This window comes from Lotus japonicus, chromosome 1 (genome assembly GCF_012489685.1).
Source record: "Lotus japonicus ecotype B-129 chromosome 1, LjGifu_v1.2".
NCBI lineage: Eukaryota > Viridiplantae > Streptophyta > Magnoliopsida > Fabales > Fabaceae > Lotus > Lotus japonicus.
In genome coordinates, this window is record NC_080041.1 from 117,782,589 (window position 1) to 117,801,066 (window position 18,478).

Genomic DNA, 18,478 nt, shown 5'->3' on the forward strand with positions numbered 1-18,478 from the left:
ATTAATTAATATACTATATAAATCAAAATTAATATACTATATAATATTCTTTAATGTTTGAACATCCAAGTTCATTTTTAAAATTTTTAAACAGATACTAATTAATATATTATAGAAATATAAACTAATTGATCATGTCTTATGGAATTTCATAACTGATATTTCAAAACTGAAAGAAAAATAATTGTAAGGGGAAGGGTAAGTGAAAAGTTTTTTTAGCATTGATATGAAATCTAATGTTAAAACCCTTTAGTTTCTAATTTTAACTAATATATTTAATAATTATTAAATAATTAATCATGTATTTTTTCCTCTTGTAACAAAATAATAATAATTAATCCTGTATTTGACAATCATCTCAAATTTAATATTAAAACTCTTAACCTTTGATTGTTAAATATTATTAATAAATATAATTAATATAGTATGTATTAAAAAAATTATAATGTCCAATGGAATTATTTTTTTGTTGCTTCGGAAAATAAACAACAGAGAAAGCAAAACAGCTCATCATGGATATGACAGACCGTTCGGCAAGCTGTCTCAAGGGTCCAACGATTAGCATCAAGAACTATATTATTACGCCATCTCTAGGCTCCCCAAACACCTAATAAGAATTTTAGACCATTAAGACTTTGAGCCTGAGTCCGCACCTAGGTTCCAAAATCATCCAACCAAAAATGCCTCCAGCTGAAAGCTCCCAACCTAGTGTAAACTTTTTTATTTAGTGTGTAACTAATAATTAACTAAACACTTTGTCAAAAAATAATTAACTAAACACAAACGTGCTTATCGAAAAAAAAAAAAAACCTAAACACAAACGTATATGAGGAAACTTTCAAAAATAAACATGAGGATGAATGTATATGTGTGATATATTACAACATATAATAATTTACAATTAGTAATATGATAAATTACATATTAATTTAGCAAATTAATATGCATTAATATCACTAATTCAAGGTGATAGAAACTACTCAAATCAACCTTTAATGACATTAATTATGATTTAAATTTTAAACTAATTAGAATTAATTATTTCTAAATATATAGATTATTTTCTCATTTTAAAAAAGAATACACTGATGGGCTCTCCACCTCCCAATAACAAAAAAAGAACATATAGATTATTTTGATTTTAGTTATAATTTAAATTAATTATTTAAAAATATGTTTTTTAAAGTTGAATATATATAGATTATTTATAAGGATAGAAGGTGTAATTTATCTTTCCAATGTACCAAAATAAAAATCTAAAAGTCAGCTTGCCAGAAAAAGTTTATTTTCATTTGCAAATAATAATCAATTTTGTATATTCATGTAGTGCAAAATAATATTTGAATATCACCAATAAGGATCAATACACTCTGATACACCATCCATCATACAACACAAAAGTTTTTATTAAGGATCATTACATTTTTCTATTATACTACACTGATTAAATCTCAACCAATAGCTATACAAAAAATAAAAAAGCTCAACAAATTCTCTTTTTTTAGGGGGAGGACAGGAACAGGTAATCACGATGGTACTACACACTAAATTCCAATCCTTTCTTGATGGCAATAGTTAAATCCATATCCCACGATGTTGCTGCTCTCTCCATATATCCAAACTCTGAATTATTTTGTGCCTACCTCAGTCCTGTTAAATTGAAATCTCTCCAGTTTAAAGCATCCAAGATCTACCCATTTTGAACTCCTCTTTGCCTCTAACTTGAGAGGCTTGGATATTCTCAGAGCCTCAAAGGGATGCCGGTGTTGTTCCCTATTTAGAACTCATTACTAATAGAATTGCAAGGTACTTTGATAAAATTGCATCTATTATAAACACTAATCATGGTGCAGGGAAAAAAACTGCAGTGATAAACAAATTGACATGTAGCTACCCATTGGAAATGAAATGAGCTTTTATGTGAAGTTAGGCCCATACCTGAATATCAAGATGGTATGAGAGCCTATCTTAAATTCGTTATGTTATTGAACTACCCCATAATTGGTCAACTGCAGAAGTTTAAATTTTAAGAACTAACATGACTCATGAAATTAATGATATTTGCTTAGTGATGAAAAACCAATTTTCACAACAAACTCTCTTTTTATTCTTCTATATATCAAAGAAAGGTTATGTATACACAGATCTACTTTTTTACAGGAATACTTAAATCATGATGCCAGGATTTTGGAAGAAGGGAATACTACAATTTATGTAGTACCTTTGCTGTTGTTTCTGCCCAATGTATAGTTGATCTGGCTAAAGCACCCATGGGGTCTATGCATTTCATGAGAAGAGGATCATTGTGAGGAAGAAAACCAAGCAGATCATCAGATGCCAGAGTCACCACGTTCACTGCCCTGACCAAAAGAACATGGATTGCGATTCTCAGTAAGTTCCTTGCTCCTTCAATGTCCTTTCCTGACAAAGACTCCACTGCAGGAACCAATGTGTGTTCCTCGGTTTCTTTGTCCAGCAACACTACTTCAAATCCCTGCATAAAATTTTTACCACCATGAACAACTCTTGTATAAGTACACTATGTCACTGCTATCTATAGGTCAAAGTTCAAAATTAATACTAATAATGATAAAGATATAAAAATCCATGCTAAAGTTATTCTAATTGATTGTGACAAATGAGTACTATATTCAACAATCACAACAAAGAAAAAAGGAAAGACACTCACCTGAAGTCATGAAGATAAGATTCAACACGACTATCAAACCAATATAGATCTTATATTGTATACTATTGAGCCAAGAACCTTTAATTTCCAGCAACCCATTATTCGTTCATCCCACATCAGAGTTGTGTAGCTAATAATATGCAAAAGGGAAAAAAACTGTAAATTTCATGGGACAGTTCGGAACACAAACACTAATAATGATGCTGAAAAAAAGAACTACAGTGATAAACAAACTGACATGTAGCTACCCATTGGAAATCAAATATCAAATCACAAAAGGGATTAAGCCCCACGTCTGGGAAAAATCCTGCAAGTGTAACCTATTTTCAATAAGTAGTTAATGGAAATAAAAAGTTTATTGATATAGTTGCTTTTAAACATTAAACATTGCATGAACTGTGGAGAAAGGAAAGATGGCCTGGAAACCGAAGTGGCAATCCATCACAGTTAGTGGATTTTTTTATCTCAATATTAAGATGTGTGATGTGTAGAATTAATGATTGGTCAATTCTAAAGGAAGTGGATAAAGACCTCATTCTAAGAACTGCAGCATGAGTACTCACTCTAATGCTTGAGATAAGAAAATCAACACATATTATTGAGGATATATATATATATAACAACAATGTACTTCAGTTGAAACCAATGGAGCTCATTTACCAAGTATCTTCACTTTTGGAAGGGAACTGAAATCAGAAGCAATCAAAGACATCTTTGCAGAACGCCATGGAGAACCTCAAGTAATTTTTGGGGAAAATTGACATATGATAAACGCAAAAAAGTGAAGAAAAAAAAAACATTTTTCACATCAGTCTTGAGGAAACCGATTGGAAACCAACACCTGTGTGGTTTGGGGTGACCTTTAGACTAAATGCATTTGGGTGCAGATAGTGTAGTGGCTTGAGTTTTTTGGATTCTATATAAAAATAGGATCCAATCCTATGCTGCAAATAGAAACAGGGGTAAAAAAGATCAAACAAAGAATCTGTGGACAGAAAATTCAAGAAGAAATCCTCACCACAGATTAGTGAGGCAGCAAATCTGCCAAGAAGAGAATTGATCCAATCAAATTCAGTCGTCCAGTCCAATCCTATGCTGCAAATAGAAACAGGGAAAAAAAATCAAAGAATCTGTGGAAAGACGCCAATAGCAACAGTAACAACAATGCAATGCACACTATAAAAGAAAGGAAACGAAGAAAAGGGGATAAAGGAGAAGTGGGAAAAAGAAATAAGGAGAAGGGAGGAGAAGGTAACTCATCCACATTCTGAGCGCCCAAACCCTATTTCACAGTGTGCAGAGGATCGGAGGCGATCAGCAGGTCGCAGAGGAGGCAGACAAACGAAAGAATTAAACGAACACAGTAGATGGTTCCAACAATCCACGCGGCCTTGCCTGTGCTGCGAAGGAGCTTCTTCTGTCGGAAGAGCCACAAATCCCCTTGGATCCATCTCTTTCACGCTGCTGAGTGCGAAACGGCTGCGAAGGTGTTTGAGACAATAGATGAGACACCTCAAAGATGTCTCCTTTGACAACTGATCGAGCTCTCTATCTGAGAAGGAGGTGGAAAACGGAAGCCATAAAGGGGAAAACGGGCGACGTGATTAAAAGAGGTGGAAGAATTAAAACGGGCAACGCGAGAAGCTGGATGAATGGAAACGGAAGGAAAAGCAAAACGTAAACGAAATACTGAAGGAGATCAAGTTCAATAACTAATTCTGAATCCACGGCTGAGATTGAATCCAAGTGAAATAAAAAGCATTTTTACTAAAATAACCATGGCCAAGCTTCATAGTTTTTTAAATTAATTGTTGATTGACAGGTTTACCCCCAAGGCTGCACAAACTCTCCCTTTATATATAGTATAGATACGAACTAGAACTCAACCTTGCTAAGTCCACTTGTTGCGCATTACAATCTTTACACACACGTCTAATGATCACCTTCCTATCTTTTCCAAGGGGTTGGTTAATATCTTGAAGCACATGAAAGAACCTAATACTCTCGGAAACTACTACCATTGATGACAACAATTCAATGCAATCCACTTCGCAAAATCACCAACCTGAAACGCATAAAAACCAAAAACCCACTAACCCTTATCACCTCAACCCATACAATGACTCGTCTCTCTCTATAACTACCATCTAATCCAAGGTGAGTGGTTTACCACGGAATTTTTGAACGACACTAAAAGTTCAGGAATGCCTAACCACAAACTTTTATTGAAAATTGCTACTCCAATTATGCTTTTGAGAAATATAGACCAAGCAACAAGTTTATGCAATGGAACCAGGTTAATTGTGGATGAACATAATGAACGTTTTATTGGTACAACTGTTATCACGGGAACAAATGTCGATGATAAAGTGCACATTTTAAGAATGAACTTGGTTCGTTCTGATTCCAAATTTCAAATTAAATTCAGAAGAATACAGTTTCCAATTGCAGTATGCTTTGCTATGACCATAAACAAGGGCCAAGGACAAACACTATCTCAGGTTGGGCTCTTCCTTCTGAGGCCCGTCTTCACATGGTCAGTTATAGTAGCTCTTTCTAGAGTACGCTCAAAAAAAGGTCTTAAACTTTGTATACTTGATGAGGTGGGCAAACAACAGGCTAATACTGTAAATGTAGTGTTTAAGGAAGTTTTTGGAAATGTTTGATGTACACAACACAATTTCAATTATTTATTTCATTTTTCTCTTCATATATCTTTACACGGTTGACTTATACACGAATAACTTATTTATTTTTTAAAATATTACAACATAAAATTTATGTGCAATGCACAGGTTACGACACTAGTACTAAATAATAATAGTAATAATAATTGAATTAGTGAAGAAAAAATGAAATGTTACACCTTAGCTCTTGTACCCCGACCAACCCCGCTCGAAAAGCCTCAGAAATATATTTATTCTTCAAAATATTGTGAGTATCACCAAAGTAACGGTCATAATACAAATGATAGTGTTCAACTCAATACAATTAAGCAAATGATTCAGGATGGAAATTGAATAGGTATGTAAAGAAAGGCCATGATACTAGAGGAAGTTGGAGCAACAATGATTAACAAAAAAAATCTTGAAGCCCACAAAGTCGGGACTCTAGCTAGGGGAGATGACAAAGAAAACTTCTCTCCAAGAAAGTCGAGACGAGATGATTCATCTCAAGAATCAAGATATCGCAAAAAAAGAAGTAAAAAATGGACTAGATTGCCTCCTCGGAAAGGGTGAGGAAGACAATTCAACTAAAGGAGAGTAGTCCAACCATTCTTTCCTACTCGGCATCTGTTAATGAAATTTGTGAACAAGAATGGAGTAGTAATTACCAGAGCCAGTCCCGACATTTTGGAGGCCCTGGGCAATCTTAATTTTTTTTTTGGGAAAGTTTAAGATTTTTTTTCTGAATAATGTAAAAAAAATATTTATTTAGCAAAAAGGGATGGAAAAAATTATTTAGCAAAGTGGGGGTAGTTTTTGGAGAAAAGGCCACGGGCACATGCCACAGTCAGAAAACCGTGGCTAAAAGTCTGAAAAGGCAACGGTTTCCTCTTTGTGTAGGTAGAAACTAGGTCTCATAAAAGGCTACGGCTTATGAGCTGTTGCCTAAATATTTTACGCAACACCTTAAAAACCGTAGCCTTTGGGAATTTTTTTTTGGGCCCCTTCCTTTCGGAGGCCCTGTGTTGTGGGCCTGCTTGCACAGGCTTAGGGCCGGCCCTGGTAATTACTATTAGAGGGAACCAAGAGTTAGCTAGAAGTTGCTACAACATAAAATTGAAACTAATCAAGAAAGAAATGATGTGCAAGAAAGTCTGAGCTGACTCAAAGAGGAAGAAAGATGTCGGGCGACTAGCGAACAACTCGTCAGCAGCTCATAGGGTTGTAAATGAAAGCTAAGTTTGAGTGCTTTATCTCAGCCTCAGATTAAAATCTTGGTATTGATTTGCAACTTTTCATCTCTTAATTTATTTTACTTATTCATTTGACACATTTTACTATTTAATTTGACATTGTATATTCATCTTGACATTTTTTTACATTATACTCCAAGTTAAGGGGCTCATGTTCTTGTTAAGCCCATAACGACCACTCGACCAAATGTTATCTAGGTCGGCAACACCAGGGCCAGCCCTGGGCCTGTGCAAGCAGGCCCACAGCCCAGAGCCTCAAAAAAGAAGGGCCCCAAAAAAAATCTCATTAAACTTTCCCCTAAAATAAAATTTAGTTATAATAATTAATGTTCAAAATGTTATTAATGACTTGAGCTGGTCTAGTAGTTAGTAACTATGCGTGTTACTTTTATGTACCGGGTGGCAACACAACCAATGACCTAAACGTTAAAATTATTAGAGGTCCATTATTTTTATTATTTGCCTAGGGCATTCAAAATGTTGGGACCGGCCCTGGGCAACACAACCAATGGCCTAAACGTACACAAAACTAATGCCATTCAGGTTGACCGGGCAGGACGACCAAGAGCATAATTACAATCAAGTCACCAATCAGAGCTTGACTTCCATTCTTCTAACCAACTGGCAAATCACAAAAGTTAATCCGTTAAAACCATAATCAAGCTAACTCAACCAAAGTTAAACCGTTATACGACGCTAGGAAATAATTAACTACATATACAATTGATCATACAGTTATAAAAGATTTCCTTACATTGTAAGTAATTCAGACAAATCATTATTGCTCTCCTAGAGTTTGAGATTCTCTTTTTATGATTATAAGTTGACTTGAGTGTCATAGTGCCTTTAGCTGTTACCTCTACCACCGTTCTGCCAAGCTACTCCTTTTCTCCACCACTATTCCACCGTGCACCTAGTCGGTCACTGCCACACTTGCTCAAAGAATTGGCTTGCTCTATTTCTAGAAGATAAAAAACATACCTGTCCCAGTCCCACCATCCCAATCCGGCTCAAGTTGTGTCAAAGAAATTTATTATTGTCCCCCTTCACTGGCTCGAATGGTAAAAACTCTGGGGACACAAGCATGCTGGCATGTACAATTAACAGTCCAATGATAGGAGAGCTCTTCAACTGTATTCTTAATTTTATGGCCTCCGACCACGGACCACCAGAGAGAAAAGAATAGATAACTTTTTATTGCTACATTATAGTTCAAATCAGTTCATGGGTTTTGCAATTACTTTGCCTGTATAGACGTATAGTACTGTTTGCAATTACCATTAGTTCAAATCTAAGTATCACATTTATAAGCTAATCCTGTTTTCCAGCTGCAACTTCAGCACTTATTAGGTTGCTTCCGTTGTTGTTCTCAACTTCTCATGTAACTATTAGGCCGCACTTGCAAAACTTTGGACTATATTGGTGTACTGAGAGCAACTCCAACGCTGGGCTCTTAGGCCTGCTGGAGTTGCTAAGAGCCGGCTCTTATTTTTTCCCTGCATTGGAGAGAGCCTTAAAGCTCTTAGCTACAGTCCAGAGGCTCTTCTGCAAGAGCTCCTGCTTAATGAGCTCTTATATTAAAAAACGATTATTTTCTCTCACATGCTCCTCATCAACTACTTTCAGAGGGAAGAAACGGTAGAAGGGAAGAAGAAGAAGAACAGATTTGAAATAAACTAACACAAGAACAAAACCAAAATCAATTTTTTTAAAAAAAAATCCAAACTTTACAACCAAAATCAAACTTTTACACTGCAACTGATATTTACATAGGAAAAAAAAAAATTCTGAGCCTTGCATGTCCGATCTTGTTGAAAGGGAGACTTGAATGTGCGAAAAGGGGCTTCCTTTCCCCTGATATGATCTGGTGGCTCCGATTTGGGTGGTGGTAAGTCGATTTGGGGGCGGTGAGGTGGATTTTGGCTGTGGTGGTGGGTGTTTGAGGCGGTGATGTGGGTTGGGTTTCGGTGGGGGTGAGGTGGGTTTTGGGTTTCAGTGGTGGTGAGGTGGGTTTTGGGTTTCAGTGGTGAGGTTGGGTTTCGGTGGGTTGGGTTTCAGTGGTGGTGGTGGGGTTGCAGAGGTGGGTTGGGTTTCAGAGGGGAGAAGAAGAAGAGAAGAGGGGAGAAGAAGGGAAGGGGGTTTCGAGGAGGCAGGGGAGAAGAAGAGAAGAGGGGAGGAGAAGAAGAAGAAGAGGCTTTCGGTGGGTTGGGTTTCAGTGGTGGTGGTGGGGTTGCAGAGGTGGGTTGGGTTTCAGAGGGGAGAAGAAGAAGAAGAGAAGAGAAGAGGGGAGGAGAAGAAGAAGAAGAGAAGAGGGGAGGAGAAGAGGGTTTCGAGGGGGGGGGGGAGGGGGAGAGGCGGCTAGGGTTCACAAATGGGGCTCTTGATGGGTTTATATATAGGGTGACCTGCCCAGCAGGTCACCCTCCCGTTGTGGACCGGTTTCAGACCGGTTTTGACCGGCTGGAGCCGGTTTTTTAACCGTTTTAGGTTGTCTGACTGGTTTGGCCGGTTATCAGACCGTTTCTCTCCCATTTTCAGCTTTTATACATTATATATAGTGTGCACTTCATCATTTTACACATCAATTCAAAATGGATCACCAACATTATCAACAATACTATGATTTGTTGGACGATCAAACACTTCCCACCAATGAAAGTTCTCAACCTCCGCCGGTGTTACAACAAGGAAACCAACCTTCACAGGTGTTTCGACCTACGCCGTCATTTCCTCCTCACAACCAAGCGCGTCACACCCGAGGCAATTTTCAAATTTCTCAACACCAAATGTCTCCATATCCACCTCAAAACCAATCGCATCACCCCGGTGGCAATTTTCAAAATTATCAACACCAAATGTCTCCATATCCACCTCAAAACCAACCGCATCACCCCGGTGACAATTTTCAAAATTCTCAATACCAAATGTCTTCATATCCACCTCAAAACCAATCGCCTCACACCGGTGGCAATGTTCATAATTCTCAGTACCAAATGTTTCCATATACATCTCAAAACCAACCACTTCACCCTGATGAAAATTTCACAAATCCACAATACCCCATGTATCCACCACAATACCAATTTCAAAGCCAAGCCCCTCCTACTGGTAGCACTGGTTCAAAAGTCTCTGATACACAATGTGAGGCTACGCCTGATGATACACAACACGAGGGTCTAGATGATATTGATCTTGAAGATGAGGATCAATCTTCTGGAAAGAAACGCACCAGATGGAGGGTTAAAGACGATTTACTTCTTGTTCAATCATGGCTCAACATTTCTAAGGATCCGACGGTGGGAACTGATCAAACGGCAGCAAAGTTTTGGGATAGGATCCGCGACCAATTTGATGAGTACCGTGACTTTGACACTCCTCCGAGGACAGGGAAGATGCTGAAATGTCGTTTTGGAAAATTGAGTAAAGATATTCAATTCTTTACCGGTTGCTACAACAAAGTTACCACTCCTTGGAAAAGTGGACACTCAGAGAAGGATATCATGGCTGAGGCGCATGCCCTATTTCAGGTAGACCATAAAAAAGATTTCACACATGAGAATGTATGGCGGATGGTGAAAGATGAACCAAAGTGGAAGGGACAATCAATGAAAACCAATTCAAGGGGACAAAAGAAGTCAGGAGCTGGCGCCGACGGAACATCGACTGACCCAAGTGCATCAATTGATTGCGACGAATATGAGGCAACACCACCAACAACTCGCCCGAAGGGCAAGAAGGCAGAGAAGAGAAAGGCCAAAACAACAGATACTGCGTCAAGTACTCTATCTTTTGCTCCTCACCCTGATGTGTTAGCCATGGGGAAGGCTAAAATGGAAATGATGGCAAATTTTAGGGAGATAAGGAACAGAGAACTAGATTTGCAACAAGCTGACCAACAACTGAAACAAAGTGAACTGCAATTGAGACAGGAAGAACTCAAATTTAAGAAGGCGGAGAACTTTCGGGCATATATGGATATCCTTAACAAGAACACATCTGGAATGAACGATGAGGAGTTGCGTACGCATAACGCACTACGTGCTTTCGCCTTAAGTGAACTAGGAATGTCTTAAATCTTCTTGTGTTTCTTAATGTGTATTAGTGATGTAATTTTATTCTTCCAATTTCTTAATGTGTATTGCATCAATGTTGTAACTTTATTATTCTAGCTTCTTCATGTGTACTGAATCAATGTTGTAATTTCGTTATTCTAATTTCTTAATTAGTATATTGTCAATGTCGTAATTTTATCATTCAAATTTCGTAATAAGTACTATGTCAATGTTGGGGAATATAGCCGTTGGGGAATATAGCGGTTGGGGAATATAGCCGTTGGGGATATAGCCGTTGGGAAATATAGCCGTTGGGAATATAGCGGTTGGGTAATATAGCTGTTGGGAATATAGCCGTTGGGAATATAGTCGTTGGGGAATATAGCCGTTGGGAATATAACCGTTGTTTCTCTTATTTATTCATGCCATATTTCATTCATTTCAACATTCAACAGTTCTTTCGTTCTCTCATCTTGTATTCCTCCTATCAAATTACACCAATATTTTGTCATTTGTGCCATATAATGGATCCAAACAATTTACCCGACTGGAACACATTTTACAACGAATGTGTGGAGGATTTTATGAATGACACGTTCGTTGAAGATATGATGCAGCAGGAGATGGAGTTCTATCAACAACAACAACAACATGCCAACACCGTTAGGCCCAAGAAAACAAGAAGAGTAATAAAGAGAGATCGTGAAGCTGGGAACGAGCGGTTGATGAAGGACTACTTCTCTGAAAATCCTGTATACACGGAAGAGCTTTTCCGACGAAGGTTTCGAATGCGAAAGCATGTGTTCCTCAGAATTGTAGAGGCCCTTGGGTCTTATAACCCGTACTTTTTAATGTCCGTTGATGCAGTTGGAAGACAAGGTCTATCACCATTACAAAAGTGCACCGCCGCTATTCGTATGTTAGCGTATGGATCACCTGCTGACAGTGTTGATGAATACGTTAGAATTGGTGAAAGTACTGCAATTGAGTGCTTAAAGAATTTTGTAGAAGGTGTGTGTGAAGTATTTGGTGGGCAATACTTGAGGCGTCCAAACGAGGAAGACATGACACGCCTACTTCAATGGGGGGAGTCTCGTGGATTTCCAGGTATGTTAGGTTCCATTGATTGTATGCATTGGGAATGGAAGAATTGTCCAGTTGCGTGGAAAGGTCAATACACCCGAGGTGATCATGGAAGACCCACAATCATGCTTGAAGCAGTGGCATCACAAGACTTGTGGATTTGGCATGCATTTTTTGGCATTGCAGGCTCAAATAATGACATTACTGTGCTAAACCAATCTCCGGTGTTTAATGAGGTTTTGCGTGGAGCTGCTCCCATGGTGAAATTTAGAGTGAATGAAACAATGTATCACATGGGATACTATCTAGCAGACGGTATCTATCCCGAGTGGGGTACATTTGTGAAGACCATCCCAATGCCACAAGGAGAAAAAAAGCAAAAGTTTGCCAAAAGACAAGAAGCAGCAAGAAAGGACGTGGAACGTGCATTCGGAGTGCTCCAATCTCGGTTTGCGATTGTCCGTGGTCCATCACGCTGGTGGCATCCGAATGACATGAAGTCAATCATCTATGCTTGCATCATATTGCATAACATGATTGTTGAAGATGAGCGCAACACGTACAAAGGTAATTTTGTTTATGAGCAGGTCAATAATGACATATCGGATGCTGAAGTATTAAGCGGTCCTATTCCCGCTTTTAGAAATATGTTGGAAAGGAGAGCACATCAAATTGAAAAGTCAATCCATCGCCAACTTCAAGCAGACTTGGTGGAGCATATCTGGGACCTTCCTGAAATCGATAATAATGAAACTTAATCTTCACGCCTTGATGTGTATTTCGTTTCAAATGTATTGTTGTTTATTTTTCATTCTCATGTATTTCCTTTCGTATTTATTTTGTTAATGTAATGTATTAAGGTCTCTCTTAGGGATTGTTGTACTCTTTTTCCTTCACTAGGCTTGTATCCCAATTGGGCTTTTCCTAGTAAGGTTTTAATGAGGCTCTCTCTCTCAAGTTTGGCTCTCTTTTATTTCTATAATTCAATACAATGTACTTTTTTTAAAATTTTAGGAAAATTAATTTTAAATTAAATTAGTATAAGTAATAATTAAATTAATTTCTAGTTGAAGTATTGATATACTATTAAATTTTAAATCTAAATTAGGTGAAAATAAATATCATTATTTAATGTTGTATGGTGGGACACAGTGGGACCCTTGTAATAGTAATTTAAGAGCCCATGCATTGGAGCAAAATCTGCTTCAGGCTCTTAGCAGGCTCTTAAGTCTGACGTGGCACATGAATAGTGTAGAATAGTGCTGAATAGTGTATAAAAGCCCAAATAAGAGCCTAAGCATTGGAGTTGCTCTCATAGCATTTATCTTCCACTATGGAGCTAATAAGGACCAGAGAGACATGATTACGTGACATATTGTTGTACGGGGTTGTGGAACAAATGGCAAGTTGCATCATGCTTGAGGGGGGACCGTATATAATTGGCAAAGAAATAGTTACCTTTTATGATATTGAGGCAATTCTTGAAAAATCACACTGAATTATACACCCACTCCCACACTTATTTATAATTGCAGTTGTTGGTATTAATTAGTGTTACGAGTTTTACAAACTTAGGTGATCATCTGAGTTGTCTGATTTTGATTGAACAGCTCTAATTCCATGAACGCATGAGTTTACAATTTCCCTTAATATTAGGAAGGCACATTACAAACTTCATGTGGGCTTGTTTGGATTCATAGAAATTTGACAACTTTAGGTACTAATTTGCAAAGCAAAACTTTGGACCAAAATAAGTGTCATCTTTTTAGGAACTACAGTTTGTCTCTGCATTGCAGATTTCCAGTTAATTCTGAATTTATGATGTGTATTCTTTCCATCTTCTATTTTGAAGTAGTTTTTCACATGGGAACTACGATATGCATAACATTAACTACTTTAATCATAATGTTGCTTTGTTGAACAACTTTCTCATTCTTTACAATTTCACAAAATAGAAACTATATTCATCAAGTACATTTTAACAGGTCCTAATCAACTGGGTAAATCAAACTATTCCACACCCAAATTCTACATGCATGATATTTTTTTTGGCATAGCATAATATGATAATAGTATTGCCAAACAATTAATGCAGCAAAACAATGAAGGGTGAAAGAGAAAGAGAGAGGACATCTATGACCTTCAAAAGGCTGAACAAGATAACATATATGAGCTTTTTTGTTTTTGGGAATTTGTAATAATGAATACACAAGTAACCTCACCAAAGTACTAGGCTACTTGTGTAATCTGCTTCCTTTAATTACCACATACAGTGATATCCCTCTTGGATGGCCTGAAAGTCAAAGCATTGATGCTGTATATGCAGAGATTGGCTTTTCTTGCTTTCACTGCCATCACATTAGAAGTGCTTTTATAGCCAGGAACATTGCAAGAAGAAGATGAACTCCCTATTAAGCTTGCCTTGCAGGAAGACACAACTTCAGAATCTTCTGCACACCTCACTCCATCAACTGATGGAATTTCCAGCCTGTACAGCCCAAATTTATCTGTAGTTCTGTTCACTGAAAGTGAAATTTGTTCTGTAGTTTTCTCTGAAAGTGCTTTGAACATGCAATCTACTCTCACCTCAGCTCCTGGAAATTAATAATTGTGAAAACAAAAAAGTATAAGTAAATTCCCTACTTGGAATCATCAATCATATCCAACTCAAGGTTGCATCATCAGCACTGGTATCTATGTGCATGTTTGGAAGTTTTTCACAATTTATTATGAAATCAGAATCAATTCTAATGAGAAGCTTGTCTAAGTAGCTCCTTGGTTTCAGAATTGACTCTTATGAGTAAGAATATGATCTAAACATAATTATAAGTATTGTTTCTATCTTTTGTGAAAACAAAAAAGTGTAACTAAACATATGCAAATCAAGGTTGCTGAAGAATATGATCTAAACATAATTATAAGTATTGTTTCTATCTTTTGTGAAAACAAAAAAGTGTAACTAAACATATGCAAATCAAGGTTGCATCACCAACACTTGCATCTAAGTGAATGTTGGGAAACATTTCTACAATTGATACTGATACCAAAATCAATTCTAGGAAGAAGCCTGTGTGAGCAACTTCTAGATTTTAAAACTCATTATGATGAAAGAGAAGCTGATCCAAACATGACATAGGAGAAGGTTATATTGAGACTCATTACCTGGCAAGAAGTAGCTGTGTCTGGAAAAGCTGTTGTTGGAGCAGAAATCACAGTAAACAAAACCCATGACACTGATTTGAGAAATGGGAAGCCTGGGTTTCCCTGGCAGAAGCTTAGTTCTTGCAGGCTCAACTTCCAAAACCTGAGCAAGCAAAGGTAAAAGGAGCAAGAGGGTTATGGAATTCATGGCTAGAGCTTTGGTTTCAGAGCATTAGCAGCAACCTAGTAGAAGATGAGTGAGTTTGGTGTGTGGATAATGAGAGGCAGTTGTTAGTGAGTGGGGAGGGCCAAGTTCAAGGGGGAAAAAAGATGGAAATGATTTATTTTTTTCACAAGAAACAAAGACATGTGAATGTTATTTGGCAAGACATGGAGCTTATGAGTAGGAGAGAGAAGAGGTAGTAGATTCTTTGGTTTGGGAAGAAAAAGAGGCAAATAGGAGCAAAGCAGGATAGCTTCTATTGGGAAATTGAGTATTGATGCAGCAGTTTAAATAGAGATTCTAGTTTGGAAAAGACCAACAAGGTAGGTACATAAAAAGGGTTGTGTAGTAATGAAGGTTTATTGCTGTCACGGTTTACTCCACACCCTTATCTGCAATATAAATAAACAGGAACCCACAATTGTAATTTGTAATGGTAATTGTGGAGTAGCTCTTTTGTGAAGCATGTTTGGATTACCTTCTATTTCGTCGAAATTAATTCTGAAATTCACAAACTACTCCAAAAATAGAAGTTTCTCTCCAAAACTGATTTTGCCTTCAAAATTAGTTGTAAAAGGTTTCTAAACATGCACCAAGTCTAGTTGCAACAAAATCTTGTGAAAACAATCCTTTTTTTTGAAGTGCATGAGCATTAAGCACAGAGCAGTTCTAGACATGTAGTGTGTACAATGCCATTTAAATCATTCATTGATTGAGATCATATACTATCTATGCATCTGGCTGTTGCTGATAGGAAAAGTTAAGGCATTGAAGAATAGCGTGACAGTGGAGGGAGGAGGGTCAAGATTTAAGAGCATTCATGTCGTTCATGTGCATTTCTGAGCAGAGCTTCAGCCATTGGAAAATGTCATTTCAGGGAAGGCATTAATAGGTGAAATAAATCATGGTCCCTGGTTGGAAGTAAAGGAGAATTTAGAAGGCAAAGGACACAAAGCTTTTTAGCTGCTGGATCCGAACTCAGGACCTATCACCTATTGATGTTTGAAGATTATCCAAACCAACAAGGGGCAACAAGCAACAAGTAATAACATAAAACTCAATTTTTTTCATTAATACTAATAACATTTTTTTTTCATTCAAGTACGAGGCATTTTATTCATAGTAATAATCAAATGTGTCTACAAAGATAGCCTCAGCCAAAGCTCTAGGGGGATTGTCCCACCAGAATTTTGAAGGAAAATCAAAAGCAATGGAAGCTAAAACATGAGCAGCATTGTTTAATTTTCTCTTCTATTAACATGTCTAAGCATCAAGGAATTAAAGGATCTCATGATATGTATGCAATCAGCTATGATAGGATCAATGTCTGGCCTGCTGCACTTTGAGTGGATTGCATTTATAACAATCTGAGAATCCGACTCAAATATTGCATCTTCAATTTGCATATCCGTTGTAGTCTTCAAACTCCATTGAAGCTCCATAGCCTCTGCAATCGTTGGATCCGATTGATAAGGCTCAATAGACGATGCTGCCACCATTAGCTGTGAGTCGTGTGATCACGCAACCATCCCAAAACCGGTGGAGGAAGAGCCCATCCATCCCGCGTCCACGTTAATACCGACAACTAATAACTAATAAGCTAAGAGTAATGTTATATGAAAGTAAGGGAGTGCACTGACTAATTGTTGCAAAGCATTAACTAGCGGGATTACCCGTGCCCTGCACGGGTGACTTTTGTTATTTACAATTTAAATTTCATGTAATATTATGTTTTGTATCTTTTTAGTAAATATATTTTAACAATTCTTTCAACTATATGTTCTTAATAGTGATAATTATGTATTAATCTACCACAACTTTTTACTTATAAATTTTTAATTATTTAAATATGAAAAAAATTAAATATTTTAAATTATAAGACTTAAATTCACTCAAATTTTTATATATGCATTAAATCAGTATTTTAATTTTTTTATACATGTTTAATTATTAATATTTGATTGATTATTTTTCATATCAATGTTTCTATTTATAATAGCAATAACACTAATAATAATATATATATTTTGATTCAAAATGTTTGGTGAATGTGCATTTCCTTAAGGGATTTCGCCTAGGCTTCTGGTCCGGGTTCGATCCCCTCTAAGGAAAAATATAATACATTTGTGGTCAGGGACATTACTACCGTATCCCGAGCCAGATTAGTCACGTGGGGCTCTTTTCCCCCGTGGTGACTGGTGGCCAAAGGACAAAAAAAAAACATGTAACAACAAAATGAAACCCCACTTCTAATAAAACTCAAATCAAATCATAGGAGAAAATCGCCAGATTAAATAAACCAAAATAATAGATAATTTACGAAAATTATTTAGATCCAGAGGCTTCTCTTATTTTTGAATAAACTCTCATGTGACTATTACTTTTAAGTTTGAACTCGTTCCTCTTTTTTGTCCTTGGCTCTTCGATCATACCTTTGGTAACCACCGCCTACCAGGGACGATGGAGGAAAAATTCATTTTATCAATCCAAGCAGATAAATTGAAGGATGTTCGTCTTTCCCCTTCATGATTTAAAAAAGGGGTGAAACAATATATGATGGTGAATAAAAAATGGATGAATAAGTAAATAATAGGATCATGAAATAGGGGTGTTCATAACCGAACCAAACCAATTAAAACCGCTCAAATCGATCCAAAAAAACCAAAAACTGAAAAACCGAAAATAGCAAAAACCAATATTTACGCTAATGGATCGGATTGGTTTTCAGTTCCCATGTTCTAAATCGTACCGATCCAAACCAAACCGAAAGTATTTATTTATTTAAATTTTGACATACATAATTACCCATTTAACCATACTTATAATATTTTATTCCATGTATACCCAAACCTTTACAGTAATGTGTTTAACATTTTCCAAGTTAGGAGACATATGTCTTCTTTTCATTCAGCGAAAGTGAAACATATCAGTGCGTACATAATTCATTTCTTACAGTATTGATGTTAGTGTTAAGCATGATATCTTGTCTCTGTAACTTTTACAGTGCTTCTTGTTTTATGATTTTATTTTCTATTTTGTTATGTATTTCAAGATTTTTACTTTCTTTGAAAAACTGAAATCCAATCCAATCCAAACCGATAAAAATTGGATCGGATTTGAAAAAAAAAATTGGGTAATTAAATTATAAAACCGAAACGATTGATAAATTATTTTTCTCTATAGTTGTTTCAAATGAAAGAAAAATTGAAGGTGAAAGTTCCTTATCATGAAATTGAATAAAGAATTGAGAAACAGAAAAATGAAAGGGAGGAAATAGAGGAGTATGAAAAATATGGAAGAAAGTTGAAAATACTTACCATGGAGTAGACGAACGGAGAAAAAAACAGGATGGGTTTTTTTCATAAGAAATT

The 18,478-nt window shown here is 36.7% G+C and overlaps 3 protein-coding genes and 1 long non-coding RNA gene across 9 annotated transcripts; 2 read left to right on the top strand and 2 right to left on the bottom strand.

Annotated features, from left to right (window-relative positions):
• Positions 1–686: 686 nt before the first annotated feature.
• LOC130729732 (uncharacterized) lies at positions 687–4,381 on the bottom strand. 6 transcript variants are annotated; one of them, XR_009016093.1, is made up of 4 exons: positions 3,708–4,370; positions 2,690–2,819; positions 2,222–2,494; positions 687–705 (listed from the first exon to the last, which is right to left on the bottom strand). It is a non-coding gene; the product is annotated as an uncharacterized LOC130729732 (long non-coding RNA). The 6 variants fall into 6 exon arrangements; XR_009016094.1 differs by lacking the exon at positions 687–705 and adding an exon at positions 1,325–1,650; XR_009016091.1 differs by lacking the exon at positions 687–705 and adding an exon at positions 1,325–1,773.
• Positions 4,382–9,532: 5,151 nt separating this feature from the next.
• LOC130721404 (glutathione S-transferase T3-like) lies at positions 9,533–10,681 on the top strand. The gene has a single exon (XM_057572207.1). The coding sequence runs from the start codon at positions 9,533–9,535 to the stop codon at positions 10,679–10,681; it is 1,149 nt and encodes a 382-aa protein (XP_057428190.1).
• A 324-nt stretch (positions 10,682–11,005) lies between these two features.
• LOC130729733 (uncharacterized) lies at positions 11,006–12,700 on the top strand. The gene has a single exon (XM_057581568.1). It carries the CDS (start codon positions 11,083–11,085, stop codon positions 12,499–12,501), a length of 1,419 nt encoding a protein of 472 aa, XP_057437551.1. The 5' UTR covers positions 11,006–11,082; the 3' UTR covers positions 12,502–12,700.
• Positions 12,701–13,621: 921 nt separating this feature from the next.
• LOC130729734 (major pollen allergen Ole e 1) lies at positions 13,622–15,351 on the bottom strand. The gene is made up of 2 exons (XM_057581569.1): positions 14,906–15,351; positions 13,622–14,337 (listed from the first exon to the last, which is right to left on the bottom strand). Exons 1-2 carry the CDS (start codon positions 15,090–15,092, stop codon positions 14,000–14,002), a joined length of 525 nt encoding a protein of 174 aa, XP_057437552.1. The 5' UTR covers positions 15,093–15,351; the 3' UTR covers positions 13,622–13,999.
• Between the last annotated feature and the right edge of the window lie 3,127 nt (positions 15,352–18,478).